Consider the following 18,854-nt stretch of genomic DNA (forward strand, 5'->3'; position numbering starts at 1 on the left):
TTATATTTCTAATTGTACACAAATGTTTTAGATTCCAAACATTGATTTTTTTCCCCATTCATCTCTTCCAAGTGTGATTCTCTTTATCTTTTTTTACAAGCCTTTCAATTCAAGGACATCCTTTGATGTGTGTATTTTTCCTGTCATGCTTTTGCTGTCTTATCATTATTATTGTATATATTCATGTGTATCTATACAAAATAAATGGTCGAAGTAAAACTAACATAGACTGTCTTAACTATATATGAAAGGCTGCATTTATTTTTAATATGTAACATGGGAAAGTTCTCTAGTATTTTAACTGGACCGGAGATATGTCCTCATTAGTTTAACATCTAATGATGTACTGTGCTGAAAGATTTAAGGCATGCACACAGATTCTGGCTCACAGCTGTAATGTGCATTATAGGATTTTAGTTTTGGTTTTAGAAGTGTTTCCTTTGAGAAATATAATTCAGTTTTCCGAGTAACAGAATCCTGGTTGCTGAATTTCACCAGGAAGATGGGGAAAAATTGGTACCATGACCAAAAGAAAAATAAAATAAATATTAAATTCTTTCACAGTAATCCCCCCTTCCGTTTACAAGCTCCATGATTGACTCAAAAAATAGCAACTAGAAAAGCAGCCTATTGCCACACATACAGAAAGTAGATTTCAATAAATCTAAATTAATTAATTAATTCTCAAATAATGCTGTGTGGTTTTATGGATACTTTCCCATCAGTGCAATAATTTCACTGTATAAACGCTTGGCTGCATCAAGACCCCAGGTGAAATCCCAGTGGTTCCAGTCAGAAATATTCTTGTGGTAAACTAGGTTAGTAATGCGAGGGAGTAACATGTCAATATCCTTTGTGTCTACCATCCAGTCCTCTCCACCGGACCATACTGCAGTGGGCACAGTCATATCTTCTATCTTATAGAAGGGAGGGACAGACTGAAAGACAAAAATGCAAGTCTCAGTTGCTGTCTTAATTTTTAAACAAAAATCATTGATTAACCATTTGACTGCTGTGCAAAATTGCCAGATTCATCTGAGATGATCAGTGTTTTGGGACAGTAGTTCTCAAACCGTGGTTGATAGTCTACACAGCACCTGCTGCTGCTCCATAAAGAGCTGCCTTCTACACGTGTCCCAATTCATCTTTGTAACATAGCGTCTGGGTGCCAGGATAAGCCTGTCTAGTTTCCTAGGGATCAGTGCTACATGGGAGTAGTAGGAGGAAAAGGAACTGTTCTCAGAGACTTGCTGCTGGAAAGGAGTTGCTGGTTTGAGAAGACCCAAGACCCATCCAGCTGGAGACAAACATCAAGCAGAGAAGGGAAACAGGCAGTATGCATAGAAGATCAGAGGAGAAGGGAAACACATGGCAAAGAACCAGGATCAGGAGAACGTGCAAGAAGGGAACTGGAACATATACAAGGGAATGGGGAAGAAAGGAAGCTGGAGGCTGTGCAGCGAGAGAGGAAGACCTGGAAGCGGGGGAGCACGTGCAGGAGGAGACAGGGCCAAGTAACAATGACCTTGTGCATGGGAGGTGAGGACAAAGCAGCAGTGAACACAGGGCAGGAAAGTGAAGGAGAAGGCGACCGGATGGCAGATGAGCAGGTGCAGAGAAGCCTGGGGAAAGAGAGGAAATGAACAAATGATAGAGGAGATGAAATGAGGAGCAAAAGGAGACAGTATGATTAAGTTTTTCAAATGGATGAAACCCATATTAAATATACCCCAAAAGTCCATAAACTAATACTAATTTTCCTGTAGTCAAACGCTGTAACAGATTGGGGACGCTTGAGCATGGGAAGACAGGGGATATTCTTATTTTTAAAAGATAACTTAGTTTTCAATAAAAATCATTTTTCCCTACCTGGTTGTACTTAGCCTGGTTCTCACTGCCGTAATCAAAATATTTGAATTCTCCTGATTTAACTGCCTAGCAAAATGAAGAAAAGAAAGTGTAAAATTAGACCGAATTATCCACATGCCTTTGCATATCAGTGTGCTGTTCTGCCTTAAACTATCATGAAACAATGATATTATAGTATGCAGGACTTAAATTAGACATTTTGGATGAAATTTTGGCAAAACACTCATTGACTTCAATAGGATCAGAATTTAGCCCTTTGCACCTACAACAGCATATTTTGAGCATAAAAAAAATAAAAAAATTACATGCACTTCTTTAAAATCACTTCTCACTTTTCATTGCTGGCGAGTAATTTTTAATCTGTATCTGCTAACAAACAAGTTTTTCTTTTTGTTAACTTCATCATTAACATTGTGCACCGGGGTGCTTTTTGAGAACTTTGTATTGACAGATTTTGGTATTACGTAGGCCATGATTTTTTCCATCTTTCTCTTTCTTGAGACAATAGTCTTAAAATACATCTCTTCCCCAATATAACACAAATTTGAATATAACACGGTAAAGCAGTGCTCTGGGGGCGGGGGGGGCTGCGCACTCCGGCGGATCAAAGCAAGTTTGATATAACGTGGTTTCACCTATAACGCGGTAAGATTTTTTGGCTCCCGAGGACAGCGTTATATCGGGGTAGAGGTGTATATAAACAATTAAAAGAATTATAATTTCCCTTTTCCTTTTCAGGACTGCTTTCTATACTGGTGTTCTTCACTGAGGGATTATAGGTGACACAAGCAGCAACCCCTATAGTTAAGATCACCTTTTCATTATAAGAGCCTGTTTTCAGTTTGCCAAACTTTAATAATTTAGGCTGAAGTTTTTCAGCTTATCTCAGGCTAAATTCTTTTGGCAAATTTCAGTAAAACCAGTTCAGTCATTTGTTAGAAAATGTCTAGTTTCCCTGAGCCACGTCCATCCTGTGCACTGAATGAGGCAGGGCCCTGTGGGAAAAAATAGTGTGTGATCATGTAATTAAAGACTGTATCATAATACCTATGCAAAAGGGGGCTTAATTAAGGTTGCATGAGCAAACTTTATTCTGGAATTTTCTAACTTTTGAGTGTGTGACTTTACAATCTTAACAGTCATAGCTTTCCTACATGCCCGTCCTTTCACACTGAAAACTCTCAGTAACCAATAACGTCAAAGATGGAACTCAAAGGATTATGTCACTATATTAAAATCTCGTTGATAAATAAATGCCTGTCTGTTCTGAATAAATCAGGTTTTAACTATAATCAGAGAGCGCAAGGGAGAGTATAAATAGCAGAATATTGAAAGATTTCAGAAGCTCTACCTGGGCCCAGTGCAGTATGTTTTTAATAGATGTTTCATCTGGAAAGCGGCCTATGTACACATCCATTCGACTCTGCAAAAAAAAACATTTTTAGGATACCATTTGTTTTCTGAATGAAATGGGAGAAAGGCAGGATTCTACATAAACAAAACACCATTCAGTTCAGTAACTACAGCATTACAAATCATCCAAAATTGAGCAAGTTGGATAGCCAGAAAAACTGGAATATTTTCAGAAATCTAATTCCTCTCATATCTGTTAATTTTTAAATCAATTACTTAATGATAGTTCTGCCAAAAGTAGTAAGAAAACATCTAAAATATTAAGCTCTCCTTGAACCTATTGTAAGGTTTGATTTAATTCTGTCTGAGTTACGGTTCTGAGTGCTAGATAAAAACAGGCTTGCAATATTTGGGTACGTCTATACTTACCTCCGGGTCCCGCGGTAAGCAATCGATCTTCTGGGATCGATCCCGGAAGTGCTCGCCATTGACGCCGGTACTCCTGCTCTGCGAGAGGAGTACGCGCAGTCGACGGGGGAGCCTGCCTGCCACATCTGGACCCGCGGTAAGTTCGAACTAAGGTACTTCGACTTCAGCTACGTTATTCACATAGCTGAAGTTGCGTATCTTAGTTCAAAGTGGGGGGTTAGTGTGGACCAGCCCTTTGCCTAAACTACCTCATGCTTTTACCATGTATAGATCCTGGGGGAAAGCTAGGTGGATACTATTGACCCATTGAGCTAGGTGGATTGTCAGACCATCTGAATATACAGGAAGTGGGAGTTGCTCTCTGTAAACAGAGGAGTCAGGGGTGTGGCTTAAGCAGCCTCATGTAGGAACAGCCAAGTTTGAGTAGAAAGCAGGACTGAACTTTGTTTCCTGTCGTTAATTTCTGTGCTAATAGAGCCAACTCCCGGCTCCCCGAAGGGTGCAAGTCTTTGACTTTATGTATTGCATGGGACTTTGTTTCAGAGCAGGTTGAGCAAGGTACCAGCTCACACGAGGCATAATTTCCTTTTCATTTTTTTATTCAGAGAACTCCAGTTTGCCATGTAAATGACACCTCTGGCAAATGGACTCTCAACATTTCCCCCAGAGACGGGATTAAATATTTCTGACAACATATGTTTGCAAAGTGTGTCTGTGTGACAGTGGGTACCTTCCAGTGCTGCCAGCAGACATTACTTTAATTTTTGGCTGACTGGTGCCTGTTAAGCCTACAGACAATTTAATAATATTATTGATAAATATCAGCTGGCAACTGGTGCCTGTTAGTTCGGGAACTGCAGACTTTCCTTATCTGGGCTGCATTCTAGTGTAGGGGAGGTTAGGTTGAGGAATGGAATTCTCACACATCACCTCCTCAGATGGACAGATAGGCATTAGGACTATAGCATAACCCATCTATGGCCACTAAGCCACTATACTGTGCTACAATATGTTCTCCTGAGTAATGTTCTGGGGGCAGTGGATGCAACAGCCTCTCTCCTGCCCACCTGCCCCACTGGAAACCAATGCAGACGGCCTACCTCAGCACTGAAAAGCGAGCATTGTGACTCTCCCTGCACAACTGCTCTGGACACAGCATGCACCTGCACCCACCCACCCTGGGGCTTATGTGACACTGCTATTGTGTAAGTCAGGGCCTGGGACTGTGATATTTTAATGCCATGTTAAACATTTACACTGCTTTATTGAGAAAAAGACAGGTAACACATTAGCCAAACCACTAAGCCAACTGTAGGCTACAGAAATTCCCAGTTAAATTGCTTAGCACCAACTGCATTATTGAGGCATTTGCTTTCTCCATTCTCATCATGTTTGAAAGTCCCTAGCAAAACTCTACAACAATTAAAGGACCCTGCTTTACTCATTCCAAATTAAATAATTGCACATTTGGCACAAATGCTGTTGAACTGAAAAAGTTAGCTTGATTTTAATCATCACTAAAAAAAATAGGGCTGATACAGATATACACACATACCATATTTATGTTTTTCTCATTGAATCCACCCGCAAAGAAAAATGCATTGGCACAAAGTCTATTAGGTAATTCATAGCAGCATATTTTGGCAGCAATCTCTCTCATAGTATTACCCCACCAACAGAAGTCTTTTTTGCCAAGAAAATCCTGTGAAAATGCAAAGGGTATTACTTACAGTGAACGTTCAAAGTGTATTTTGTATAGTTCCCTTATCACAGTCAGGCCTGATCCAGGTCATACCCTTAACTAACTTCCTTTAGGTTCTCATGTAGCTACTAGGACCACAACTGTGTTCCATCAACTGTGTATTCCACAGTTAATACATGCATACCTCATGGGATTTTCATTCATTCAAGGCAAGAAGGGGATTTCCCACCCTCTACCCCGACTTGTACAGATACCTCAAAGACATATGCATCAGAATGGTATCAATACGGTAAGCTGAACGTGAAGTTGGAAAATTCACATTCAGATACCTTCTCCCCCCATTTTTTTTCAAAATAAATTAAAAAAAATACTTGAATACATCATTAAAATGGTTAATTTAAACATACTGAAGCCAGGAATTCAACAGTTAAGACTTCAAACAGGGATGTTAATTCTGACACCTTGCACATACTGTGAGAGGCATATGTTTAACAAACCAAACAACCACAAACACTACGGAACATACATGCACTGTGACTGAATTAATATTTCAGTGGCAATCTAATCTGTTTACAGTATATTACCTCTTGTATTATTTGGTAGCGTGGGACTCCTGCTCAGGCACAATGTCTCTTTTTAAAGACCAGTACTCAGTAGCGTAATAAAATACAGAGAAATCTCATACCTGTAATGCTCCTTCAGGCATTAACAACATTTTCACCACAGGGCTTTTGGTGTGTCCAACGGTGACAGCAGGAGCCAAGGCAAAAAACATTTTGACTTTCTGTGCCAGCTGTGGCATGGAAGAAAATGCTATGAACGCTGAGAAAGTAGAAGAGAATAATTACGGAAATCTTGCAAAAAATAACTGAATGCTTACAGGTTTCAGAGGGGTAGCCCTGTTAGTCTGTATCAGCAAAAAGAACGAGGAGTACTTGTGGCACCTTAGAGCAGTGTTTCTCAAACTTGAGCCGCTGCTTGTTCAGGGAAAGCCCCTGGCGGGCCGGGCTGGGCCGGGCCGGTTTGTTTACCTGCCGCGTCTGCAGGTTTCGCCAAATGCAGCTCCCACTGGCTGCGGGCCAATGGGGGCTGCAGGAAGCGACGCAGGCTGAGGGATGTATATCTTCCTATTGTATTTTCCACTGCATGCATCCAATGAAGTGGGTTTTAGCCCATGAAAGCTTATGCCCAAATAAATTTGTTAGTCTCTAAGGTGCCACAAGTACTCCTCGTTCTTTTTGCTGAATACTTACAGGCATTTGTATGAAACTCCATCAGAGGGTTCATCAGGACCCAGCATGTAGATTTGGTTTAGAAGAAATCAGCTTTCATGCAGAATGAAGGAATCTGCATGAAGTTTAGGATGGTCCTTGACTATGAATCAAGACAGGTGATGACATAAAATAGTTTAGCCAGGGACTGACATAAGAGTGCTGTGGCTGTGCTGAATGATGCAACTTATCCCAGAATAAGAACAGGCAGAAATGGAAACTGTACCAAGGTCATCATCATTTCAGAGGAGTTAGCAGGGATATTTGTTCATGACCTTTCTGTTTAACTTTTATATCACTTTCACAGCAGAGATGTTAAAAGGAGATTATTTCTTTATTTCTGTGGTCAAATATAGTCCTGATATGGACCTCTTTAGTGCCTATTGCCAAGAAGCAGATCTCTCGATTATCAGTTATTGAGACTAAAAGGATTGTATTTTGTCCCTATTACTAACAGAGAATATGATAACTTGATAAGCCTGAGTTGGAACAATAAGCTCATTTTCACACTTGGGCTAGACTATCCATTAGTATGGAAAAAGGGAGCACCATGCGTTTCACCTGAAAACAAAAGCCATGAATTTTTGTGCAGCATCCCTGGGTTAATTTTAGAGGGTATCCTTGTCCCTTCAGCAATGAAAGATTTTTCAGGCTGAAGTGTAGTCAAAAATTCCATTTGTGACAGCAAGATGAAGTTTAGCAAGAGAGGAACCTTTGGTGGTCACCAAAATCTCTCTGGTTGTTCTAGGAATCTGTTGGCGGCCCCTGATTATATCACAGGCTCCATGGCTTCAGTGGGACTTTTACCTGAGTCAGATCTGACTGAAAACTGATAAAGGAATCCTGGACTTAGCTCTATATAAAGTACTGGCACAATGTTACACAAAAGTGGGAATTGTCTCTGCAATTTTCTGCTTATAAACATATGAAAGAGTTAATAATAGCCCAGAGAAAGCCTTTCGTACTTAGAGAGAGAAAAGTACAATGCGAATGCACCAAATTCTGCTAGCATACCAATAGTGGCGCCCTGAGAGTAGCCAACATAATACAGTTGCTTCTGTCCAGTTTTCTGCAGAATAAAGTTGATCATAGCTGGAAGGTCATATTTGCCCATTTCATGAAAACTGCAATATAAAAATATGAAGTTAGCCACATAATGAAGTTATAGGGCCAGATTCTCAAGTAAGTTATGGCTCCTATGCACCACTAAGGTGACATTAAGGGGCTGGAATTTGGGGGATAAATTTCCAGGAGAAAATTCCCATTGTGTAGGGAAGCTCTCTGCTGAGTGCAACTGCGTGGGACCTGGGGCTGTGCTTCTGGCTACTACCCCGTCCTTCCCTCAACCACTTCACTGGTAAAGGGTCCATTAAAGACCCTATATGAGTGCTGCAGCTTTCAGCAGCTCAGCAGCATCTGAAAATTGGCAAGACTTGCTCTCAGAATCAGGGAGCTGTAACCAACTTTGCAGGGAGCGGAGCTCTGGCTACGGAGAGAATCTGGCCGGCAAATCCTGCCCACATACATTTGAATGCAGCACTGGTGAACTATGGGTCTGTCAGATAACAGCTCAAACTCTTCAGGGATCCAGCCCAGCCTAAGTTTGCCAGCCTAGAGTTTGAGTCTTTGTCTCTCTACATAATACAGATGCTTTATTTATTTTTCAATATTGAGTGTGTTTACAAGCCTAGGAAATATAATGCTCTGTTGGCCAAGACATGATGTTTGAATTAATGTTAGCCCAATGCTCTTTTAATTCTGCTTCTGTGCTAAAGGAAAATGGCAATGTGCTTTAGAGGGTATTCTAATAACTAGACCCAGTTCCAGTAAATCACTAACAACAAGCTTGTTAGAAAATGGCTCAGCAATAGTTAAATAATGCCCAAAGGGGAGGCAGCAGCCAATTGGAAAGCTTGATAACATTGCCTGAAACCTGTATTCCATGCATTTTATGCCTGAGCTTCCCCTTGTGAAAGAGAATGTGCAGCTGCACCTTTAGCATGGTGCTGCCTCCTCCCCATAGTTCATCTTGCCCACTCTGGACTGGTGCAAATGGAAGAAGGCAGGGCCTGTTCCATGCTCCTCCTTACCCTCTTTGGGGCAAACGCTATGCCCAAGATGAGAGCAATCCCCATTCTGCTTTGTGCTCAGGGACTGACTGCCCTTGGCCACTGGATAGGATTGCAGTGAGGGAAAGTTTCCTTGTGACATTCAATGAACTAAACCTATCTAACAGCACAATATATTTCTGTAGGTGAGTAATGGCCCTGACAATGACGCGTTTCAATGCAAAGGTTTCTACCACACAGAGGGTTCTGTTTAGCTCTGTGCTACATCTTTCAATCCTAGTGCTACTGAAATCAGTGGCATTAATGATGTGAGTAAGGGGTGCAGGAGGAGGTTCTCTGCTGATTTAAACTGATGGCCTCCCAAGGCCATGACAATGGAGCCAAATGGAAATTCATACAAAATTACAGATCTAAATCCTATCTGAGCACCATTGCTGTGCACAAACCACACAAATTGATGTTCACATGAATTAAGAGAAACATAGATTACTGCACATACAGAATTGCCAACATGCAAAACAGTTTGCCATTTTCACTAGTTTCTCTCCAGTTCAGCCTACCTGAAATCCCAAAATTCCTCTTGGGCAATTGAAAATTTCTGGTGTCTTTGAGACCAGGTTGTCCCTCTGCTATTTCCAATCCAAACATCATAGCCAGCATCTGCTAGCATGAAGCCCAGGCTGTTGTTGGCCAAATTTTCGATCCAGTTGGTACCTTCACCAAACAATCCATGCTGGAGAAGCACAGCTGGCTTTGGACCTAAATAAATGGAATACTTTACCAAACATGTAGTTCTGTAACATGGCAAAGCGACATACTGTATTTCACTCATTCCAAACACATGCTGATACAACCTTTATATCAGAGCACACCCACAAGTATGATACCACATGGCAAATAATTAGCTATAGTTAAAAGCAACTGTAAAGAGAGGTTTAGAATGGAAATGTTCAGGGAAGTTTAGCTACGGCTGTCATTAGTATTCTGTACATATACATGTATAATTAGCTTTAATGCTGCTAACAGCTGTAGTTAAGATTTCCTAAGTATTTCCATACTAAATCCCTGGTTTTAGTTGCTCATAACTAAGGCTGGTTGCTTGACATAACAACAACCAAACAGAACAAAATATACAAAAGTCACAAATTTATAAGAAAAAATCACGGTGCAACTCAGCCAACAGGCATCCAGCCTCTCCTGTTCTCAAACTTACGTTATTGCTGATGTCAAAAACCATGACCTAATCATTCTCAATTTTCCTCACCCTGTTTTTGTAAAGACTTGATTGATTGGTTTTCAGTCTGAGATTTGGGTTCAGGATTTTGCCATAGATATTAAACATGCCTCCAATATATCTTTTTTTACCTGGATTGGTGGGTTGGTTGGTTTTTTTTATTTTGGATGAGTGTTATTTGGGGTTTTGTGCATCAAGCAAAATGGAGCCATACCTCTGTCTGTAGGTTTTTCTCTGCCATAAGGAATTCTGTTTATTCTCAAGTAATAGCCATCCTCTGTCAGAACTTCATACTCCTTACTGGGATATCCTTCATAGCAGATCAACTGACTCTGAGGGAATTAAAATAAATGTCTAAGATTGTTTACATGTATCAGATTTTTCATTATCTGTTGCAAGGAAGAGGGCATTTCCCACTAGGAAGTGTTAGCGTGAGTGTTTGTTTAAATTTTATGAGTTCCTGCACTTAACTGGTTTCAACAGGGATATGGAACAAAGCCTAAAATAGTGAGAGAATTGTATTCCTACCCTGTCCCAAACCAGAAAGTATTGAAAATATTCCCAGAGAGCCTGTTCTCCTGAGATTTCCAGCCCAATTACTTGAATAAGGAGGTGCCAAGAAGGCTGGATTAGCTGTGGAAAAGCTTAGAAAATTTCTCCACAAAGAATGTAAACATTTCCATGTTCTTCCTTCGCACATCCAAAAGTAATGGCATTAGTCAGAAGAGAATAAATATTCAGGAATCTATTCTTTGAAAATAGTTTTCATTGGAATAGTCATTTCAAGAAATCCTCAATAAGTTAAGCATTTTAGATGCAAAAAAAGGGTCAATGATTAATAAATGAGAAAAATATAGTAAAAAGTAACTTTTGATCTGTGATGATTTGGGGAATTTGTCTACGTACAATTTAAGAATTCTGGTTGATTTTATGAAATTGCTGAAATTGAATGTGTACAATTCACCATCAGCTGTCAGGATTGTCGCCTATTTCTCTGATCAGGGACAACGGTAGGCCACTCAACTTTGATGAGCCTCCATTCAAATGGAGCACCTTTAGCAAAGACATGATTGCTGCCCAGAGCAAACCAGTTTTTCACATCTGAACTCCAAGGAGGAGGTAACTGAACAATAGATCATGTGGTGGGACTCTGGTCACCTGATGAGCCTGATCACTGACAAAGAGGAACTCAAAGAATGACACAAAGGGCATTTGGCCAGGAAAGAGGAACAGAGGGACATGCTGTCATAGCAGAAGAGTTTTATTTAACTGCAGGACTGGCTGAGGAATAAGGAAACTGTGTGCAGAGAAGAGGAGAGACTCCATGATTTGGAGGAAAAGCCATGTACAGGAGATGGTATCCTGGACTCCTTAGTGTACTCTGCCCTGAGCTCAAAGAATGCTCAAGAGTGCTGAGGAAACTGAGGCAGGAAAATGTGTACAGGTATCTTATAGTTTTGTCTAGCTCTGTCTTTCTTGTACTAGCTAAAGTAAAGAGTGATTGGGTTTTGGACTCTTTTGAGAAATCCGTGCATCTGTTTGCTTCACTATAAACACAGAGTTCCCACAAACTAGGAGCTCAAGGATAGGGTGATCTTAAATTATGGGGGAAGCTGGGGTATTAGCACTGGTGGGGGCCTACCGCTGGTGGGCCACGAGGCCCTATCTCAGTGACGGGGTAACAAACAAGGAGCCTGTGCCCAGGAAGCATGCCAGAGAGGCCAAGAAAAGAGACAGTGTTACAGACTACTCAGACTAGGGACACTTAAAGCACGTGGGCCCAGTGTGTGAGGCCCAAACACAGCAGCTTAGTAAGTGTCCAGCTGGGGGAGCTTTGCCAGGACTGACATGAACCCAAACAGAAAGGCAATTAAGCACATGGAGGGGAGATAGGTCTGGGTCCCAGAGCCTCAGTATTTAATAATATAAACACTTCATCCTAGTATGTGAGGAGTAGGTTTGTGCAGAGCATTCTGGAAAATGCCAGCTTTAGGAACTCGTAAGAACCAGAAGATTATAAGCAATGGGGTCTGCTGACAGCTCAACTGAACATTGGTAGCAAAGTTGACATGCTAAATCTTTCTCAGGGCCAATTTACAACTGCAGATAGTGATCGTAATATACCTGAGCCAAAACAAGGTAAGTGAACTCCATCTTGCCTAACCTGAAGGGCCAGCACTGCAGGAACCCTGCATGCTCTTGTGTAATTCTCTGACAGCTCTAGCTATTAAAATCCACTCCAATGGGGAGTTTCCATTAAACCAAACTTTAGACTATCTTAGATTTGCTTTGTCCTATAATAATTATGTATCTTTACATAATTATATATCTTTATAATAATTATGTATCTTTACATCGGGGTGTTTGGGGTTGTCAGGGAGGGGTAGTACCTCTGATGGGGGAGCAGTCGTACTCCTAGGAGTAGCTCATCCACTTTGGTCCCCACTTGACACCCAGCTCTCACCTGTGGCTCCAAGTAGCTGTCAGCATGCGACAGCGGCCACACCCCGGAGACCGTCTCGACTGGCGGGCTAAACCAGGTGAGGGTAGCTGATGAGTATGAGACTCTCGGTGAGTCAGGGCCTTTCTACCCATTGCATGCGAAGGCTGGATCCGGCTGACTGAGGCAACCTGGTTCAACCTGGTTCAATGGTCAGGAAGGCGGTGACAGCAAGCGTTGTGGAACGCTTAAGAGCACGACAAGACACGTAGGTGTCCTGGTCATCCACTGTGCCCTGCCCTATCTCCAGCCGTCTCGACTTCTGTCCTGCCACTGGATACAGATAGGAACTGGGAAGAGAGAGTGAGGCTGACGTTGTGCAACTTTCCCTCACTTTAATCCAATTCACACGCAAGTCTCGACATCATATCATATCATATCACATCATATCAAGTCCTGTGGCGATGGGCGAGTGACGAAGCAGCAGGTGTGGATACACTGGGAGCTGTAGCCGCGGACCTGCACATAGGCGGCTCAGGCATAATGGTCGTTCCTCACTGACCGAAGCAGCAGTGGAGCTCGGCATCTTCTTGAGCGACTGAGCAGCCCTATTCAGGATTGCACTGCTCACCTCCATAGAACAAGGAGGGGGTTAGAAAAGGTGCCCTAAACATTGCCTGCTTCACCTTACCCTGGCCAGCATACCGCAGCTGGCGGGGATCCCATAAAAGCGGTCGAACAAAAATAAAAACAAAATTTAGAGTGACACCGATCACTATTGGCACATGGAATGTGCGCACGTTACTGGACAACATCACGGCAGACAGACCGGAGAGAAGAACAGCACTTGTCGCTAGAGAGCTCGCACGCTACAACATTGACATTGCAGCCCTTAGCGAAACTCGCCTTGCTAATGAAGGACAGCTATCCGAGTCAGGTGGTGGCTATACATTCTTCTGGAGTGGCCGCAGCAGTGATGAGCGTCGCGAATCTGGAGTTGGCTTCGCCATCAAGAATCATCTTGTTCGGAAACTTGCCAGTTCCCCCAAGGGTATGAATGACCGGCTCATGACAATGCAGCTTCCGCTTCAAAAAGGAAAACAAGCTACTTTGATCAGCGCATATGCTCCTACAATGACCAACCCAGAGGATGTGAAGGATAAATTCTACGAAGAACTAGATACTCTGTTATCGTCAGTGCACCACACAGACAAGCTGATTCTGCTTGGCGATTTTAACACAAGAGTCGAATGCGATGCCGCAGCCTGGGAAGGAGTCATCGTGAAAAATGGAGTGGGAAAGTGCAACAGCAATGGCCTGTTACTGCTGAAAACTTGTGCAGCACATGGCCTTCTGATCAGCAATACGGTCTTCCGCCTTCCTACCCGCAACAGGACTTCGTGGATGCATCCCCGTTCCAAGCACTGGCATTTGATCGATTATGTCATCATCAGGAGAAGGGACAGACAAGATGTCAGGGTTACAAAAGCTATGTGTGGCGCTGACTGTTGGACGGATCATAGGCTCATAGTATCCAAAATGAAGCTCCGTATCATAGAATCATAGAATATCAGGGTTGGAAGGGACCTCAGGAGGTCATCTAGTCCAACCCCCTGCTCAAAGCAGGACCAATTCCCAACTAAATCATCCCAGCCAGGGCTTTGTCAAGCCGGGCCTTAAAAACCCCCAAGGAAGGAGACTCCACCACCTCCCTAGGTAACGCATTCCAGTGCTTCACCACCCTCCTAGTGAAATAGTGTTTCCTAATATCCAACCTAGACCTCCCCCACTGCAACTTGAGACCATTGCTCCTTGTTCTGTCATCTGCCACCATTGAGAACAGCCGAGTTCCATCCTCTTTGGAACCCCCCTTCAGGTAGTTGTAGGCTGCTATCAAATCCCCCCTCATTCTTCTCTTCTGGAGACTAAACAATCCCAGTTCCCTCAGCCTCACCTCATAAGTCATGCGCTCCAGACCCCTAATCATTTTTGTTGCCCTCCGCTGGACTTTTTCCAATTTTTCCACATCCTTCTTGTAGTGTGGGGCCCAAAACTGGACACATCATGCCGAAGAGACGACCACAAGGCTGTAAGGCTCTCAAAAGGATCAACGTGTTGAAGCTGAAGAACAGCCGCATCACTGAAAATCTAGCGGAAGACCTAGAGAATGAGCTTGCTGATCTTCGTTTTGAGGATGACGCTGAGAAAGACTGGGAGCGATTCCGCAACACTGTCCATACAGCTGCATCGAAGGTATTGGGGCCCTCCACATGCAGGCGGCAAGACTGGTTTGATGAAAATGATGCAGAAATCCAGGCCTTACTTGCTGAGAAGCACCGCCTGCATCGTGCATATCAAAACGATCCATCTTCGGAGGCAAAGAACACTGCCTTTATCAACGTTCGCAGAACAGTACAGAACCGATTTCGCAAAATGCGGGACTTGTGGCTGAGCGCCAAAGCAGATGAAATACAGGCATATGTGGACAGGAACGACTTTAAGCAGTTTTATGAAGCCCTTAACACACTCTATGGTCCACAGTCTTCTGGGAGCTTTCCCCTCCTGAACTCTGATGGTACTGTGCTCCTTACAGAGAAGACGCAGATTGTCCAGAGATGGGCTGAACACTTTGAAGCAATTGTCAATCGCCTCTCAGTCATCAATGATGAGGCCATTGACAAGATGTCCCAAGTTGCAGTCAATGACTCCATGGATGCTTCACCAGAAGAGGACGAAGTGAAGAAAGCTATCAATCAGCTGTCAAGTGGCAAAGCCCCAGGGTCAGATGCCATACCAGCAGAGGTGTACAAAGTCAGTGGACTCGTGCTGCTACGGAAACTCACTGAGCTGTTTCAGTCCTTCTGGGGGCAGGGAACCATTCCACAGGAATTTAGAGACGCGTCCATCTTGCACCTCTATAAGGGGAAGGGCAATCGCCAGGTATGTGACAATCACCGTGGAATCTTGCTGCTTTCTACAGCGGGGAAAGTTCTTGCATGGGTTCTGTTGAACCGATTGATTACTCACCTGGAGAAGGGCTTACTGCCAGAATCACAGTGTGGCTTCCGCAAAGGTCGTGGGACTATTGATATGATCTTTGCTGTGCGTCAGCTATGGGAGAAATGTCAAGAGCAGAATCGTGAACTCTACACAACTTTTGTGGACCTCACGAAAGCATTTGACTCTGTCAGTCGCCAGGGCCTGTGGAGGATCATGTCGAAATTTGGCTGTCCAGACAGATTTATACGAATGGTACGTCAATTTCATCACGGCATGATGGCTCGTGTCCTGGATGACAGTGAAACATCTGAGGCCTTCCCAGTCACCAACGGCGTCAAGCAAGGGTGTGTTTTAGCACCCACTTTGTTCAGCATGATATTCTCTGCCACTCTGATGCCTTTCAACACTGCACTGAAGGAGTAGGCTTGAAGTATAGAACTGATGGGAAATTATTCAATCTGAGGCGACTGCGTGCCATCACCAAGGTGAAGGAAACTGTACTTTGAGACTTTCTCTTTGCCGATGATTGTGCTCTGAATGCTAGTACTGAGCCAGAAATGCAAGCCAGTATGGACAAGTTTTCAACTGCATGCAATAACTTCGGTCTCACTATTAACATCAAGAAGACTGAGGTCATGCACCAGCCAGTTCCCCACGCTCCGTACTCAGAACCGTCCATCACTGTAAATGGACAGAGACTTCAGACAGTGGACCACTTCACGTACCTGGGCAGTACTCTTTCCCGAGCAGTGTCAATTGATGATGAAGTAAACTGCAGAATTGCTAAAGCCAGCTCTGCATTTGGCCGATTGCGCTTCAATGTTTGGGAACGTCGAGGGATCAGCCTATCAATGAAGCTGAAGGTCTACCGAGCAGTGGTGCTTCCAACTCTGCTGTACGCCTGAGAGACATGGACTGTCTATCGGAGTCATGCACGAAGGCTCAATCACTTCCACATTTCCTGTCTGCGAAAGCTTCTAAAAATCAGATGACAGGACAAAGTGCCCGATACTGATGTCCTTACTAGAGCCAGTCTGCCACCAGTTCACACATTGCTGATGAGAGCCCAGACCAGGTGGGCTGGACATGTTGTGAGAATGTCAGATGAACGCATTCCTAAACAGCTCTTCTACAGAGAACTCACTCAGGGAAAGCGTTCCCATGGAGGACAAAAGAAGCGATTCAAGGACACGCTGAAGACCTCTTTGAAGTCCTTCGAGATCAACACCGCCACATGGGAAACCTTCGCACTGAACCGTTCAGCATGGCACAGCCTCATTCACACAGGCAGTAATACCTCTGAGGCGAGGCGTATTGCTGAGGCTGAAAAAAAGCGTGAGCTGCGCAAGTCCAGAGCTGCTCGTACATCATCGACAGTGCCATTACATGTTTGCCCGATGTGTGACAGGACGTTCCACGCCCGAATCGGACTGATCAGTCATCTTCGGACGCACAAAGCCCGGTCATCGAAAGAATGAGTTGTTGAGGTCTTCATCGATAACGATGGACGAACATCGTCTTTACATCTCAGAAAATGGTTGGCTCCATGATAGAAATAACTTTATTATGAATCCTCTTATAAAAGTAAGGGTATAAACTACCCCAAATATAAGTGTTTACAATACCACAGAAACACGCCAAACACCAAGCATCCTTTCTGTGCTCATTTCACTCCCTCCTTGAAACCCACTCCCTCTGCAAAGTCTCCATCTATTCAGCTCCACATTTTCTTACAATTTATCTCTTGTAAAGATCCATCTTATGCTTCAGACTTTAAATCATAATCATCGATTTAATAATCCCTTAACGTACATACATCAAGCAATTACTTCCCGAAGGGTTGTCAAATAAGTGTTTGAGCATAACTATTATGTAGACTCATTATTGCCGGCTCAGATCCTCCCTCAAAATAGGGACCCATGACATATGAGAAGAGAAGAGAGGTCTGAAGAATTTTCTGTCCGGGAACAAGGAAATGCATGGAACTGAATATAAGAGATCACTCCCATTTATAACTGACTTACTCATATGCACACTTATACTTCCCCGATCTATCCTTCAATACAGATAAATTGGAAGACCCTTTTGGAAAAACAGTAAGTGTTGCTGTAGTGGAGGAAGGGAAAGAGTTAAAGAGAAAACTTGTTAATGAAACATTATCAATATTAAATATGGACCTAAACTTGGATCCAAAGTTTGCACTTAGGTCACTTGGTAGATGTCTTTAATGAGCTTTTCTAAATCCCAAAACAAGACACTCCCAAACGTTGTAGTTGAAAATTTGAAATGCAGCCCTCAACCTGAATCTGAATTTTCAGGCCTACGTCTAATTATTATGTTCCATTATAGTTAAGATTTTCACAAATACTTGACTTACAATATTCATAAACGTTTCAGGATTCAGGTTTCTTCTCTTCTTGATGAGTTCTTCTGAGCTTGTAACGGCTTGTATTAGACAGGCTACTGCAATAAACCACCACATCTTGTTTCTGTGAAAAAAAATGTGTCTATTAATAATATTTCTACCAACATACATCTTGGCTTTGTAACGTTTATGCCAACTCTCTTCTATATCTAAAGAGTGTGAAATACACACTGGAAAATGGAAAAAAAATCACCATTTTACCTGCCAATTCTTACTCACAAGCACAGTAATATTGAATTCAATCGGGGACAGGCCCTACTTCAGTCTCTGTAGTGATTCTGTTGTATTTATGGCCATATCGAACTCTTATTGAACTTACTGAAACACTCCCTTTGCCTGCAATAGAAGATGGATTAGGTCCTATGTGAAGCACTGTTATACTTTGAGCACTACAAAGCAGTTAAATTGCTTCATACCCAGGACCGGTGTTATGTAAGTTAGTGTCTTACGTTTTGTTAAACACAGAAACACAATAAAAATAAGGATCAAAAATATGTCAAGGAATACATTCATGCCAGTCAGGTAATGGCCACATCTATACATTTGTTATTTTATTATTACTTAATAATATATTGTGGATCAGGAGCCTATTTTATTGGACATTGACCAAACACATAGGAAGACATGGTCCCTGCCACAAAGAGTTTATAATCTAACATACTGCTATAAACCATTATTTCCAGGATTATAAATTTCTCAGACTATTTTTTTTTAAATAAATTTGTCAAGAATACATCATAAAACCTCAATACTACTTGGCCCATATAGTAATCACATATCCCAAATAAAGACATATTTATAATATGACTGGAATGGCAACTGTGCTTAAAAAGCATGACTTTAATATAGCCTGCAAGCACTCTCCCTGGTTCTGTGCAGTGATACCAATCCCTCACTTTGTTAAAATAAAATTGCTAGATGCAAGCCGGGAGACTGAAAGTTAGGTTTGATTGAAAACAGCACAAAAAGAACCCACTATTGAATGCTGTATTAAGAACACAAAAAATACTCGCCTATATCAATTTAAAGTATCGTGCTCAATTCTGGTGAACATTCTTTTGG

At 42.5% G+C, this 18,854-nt stretch overlaps 1 protein-coding gene across 1 annotated transcript; it reads right to left on the bottom strand.

Annotated features, from left to right (window-relative positions):
* Positions 1 to 704: 704 nt before the first annotated feature.
* Positions 705 to 17,855, bottom strand: LOC112120497 (lipase member M-like). The gene is made up of 9 exons (XM_024219600.1): positions 17,745 to 17,855; positions 10,142 to 10,259; positions 9,254 to 9,452; positions 7,639 to 7,748; positions 6,039 to 6,175; positions 5,207 to 5,353; positions 3,221 to 3,292; positions 1,870 to 1,935; positions 705 to 938 (listed from the first exon to the last, which is right to left on the bottom strand). Exons 1-9 carry the CDS (start codon positions 17,847 to 17,849, stop codon positions 705 to 707), a joined length of 1,188 nt encoding a protein of 395 aa, XP_024075368.1. The 5' UTR covers positions 17,850 to 17,855.
* Between the last annotated feature and the right edge of the window lie 999 nt (positions 17,856 to 18,854).

This window comes from Terrapene carolina, unplaced genomic scaffold (assembly GCF_002925995.2).
Source record: "Terrapene carolina triunguis isolate 2854851 unplaced genomic scaffold, T_m_triunguis-2.0 Scaffold95, whole genome shotgun sequence".
NCBI lineage: Eukaryota > Metazoa > Chordata > Testudines > Emydidae > Terrapene > Terrapene triunguis.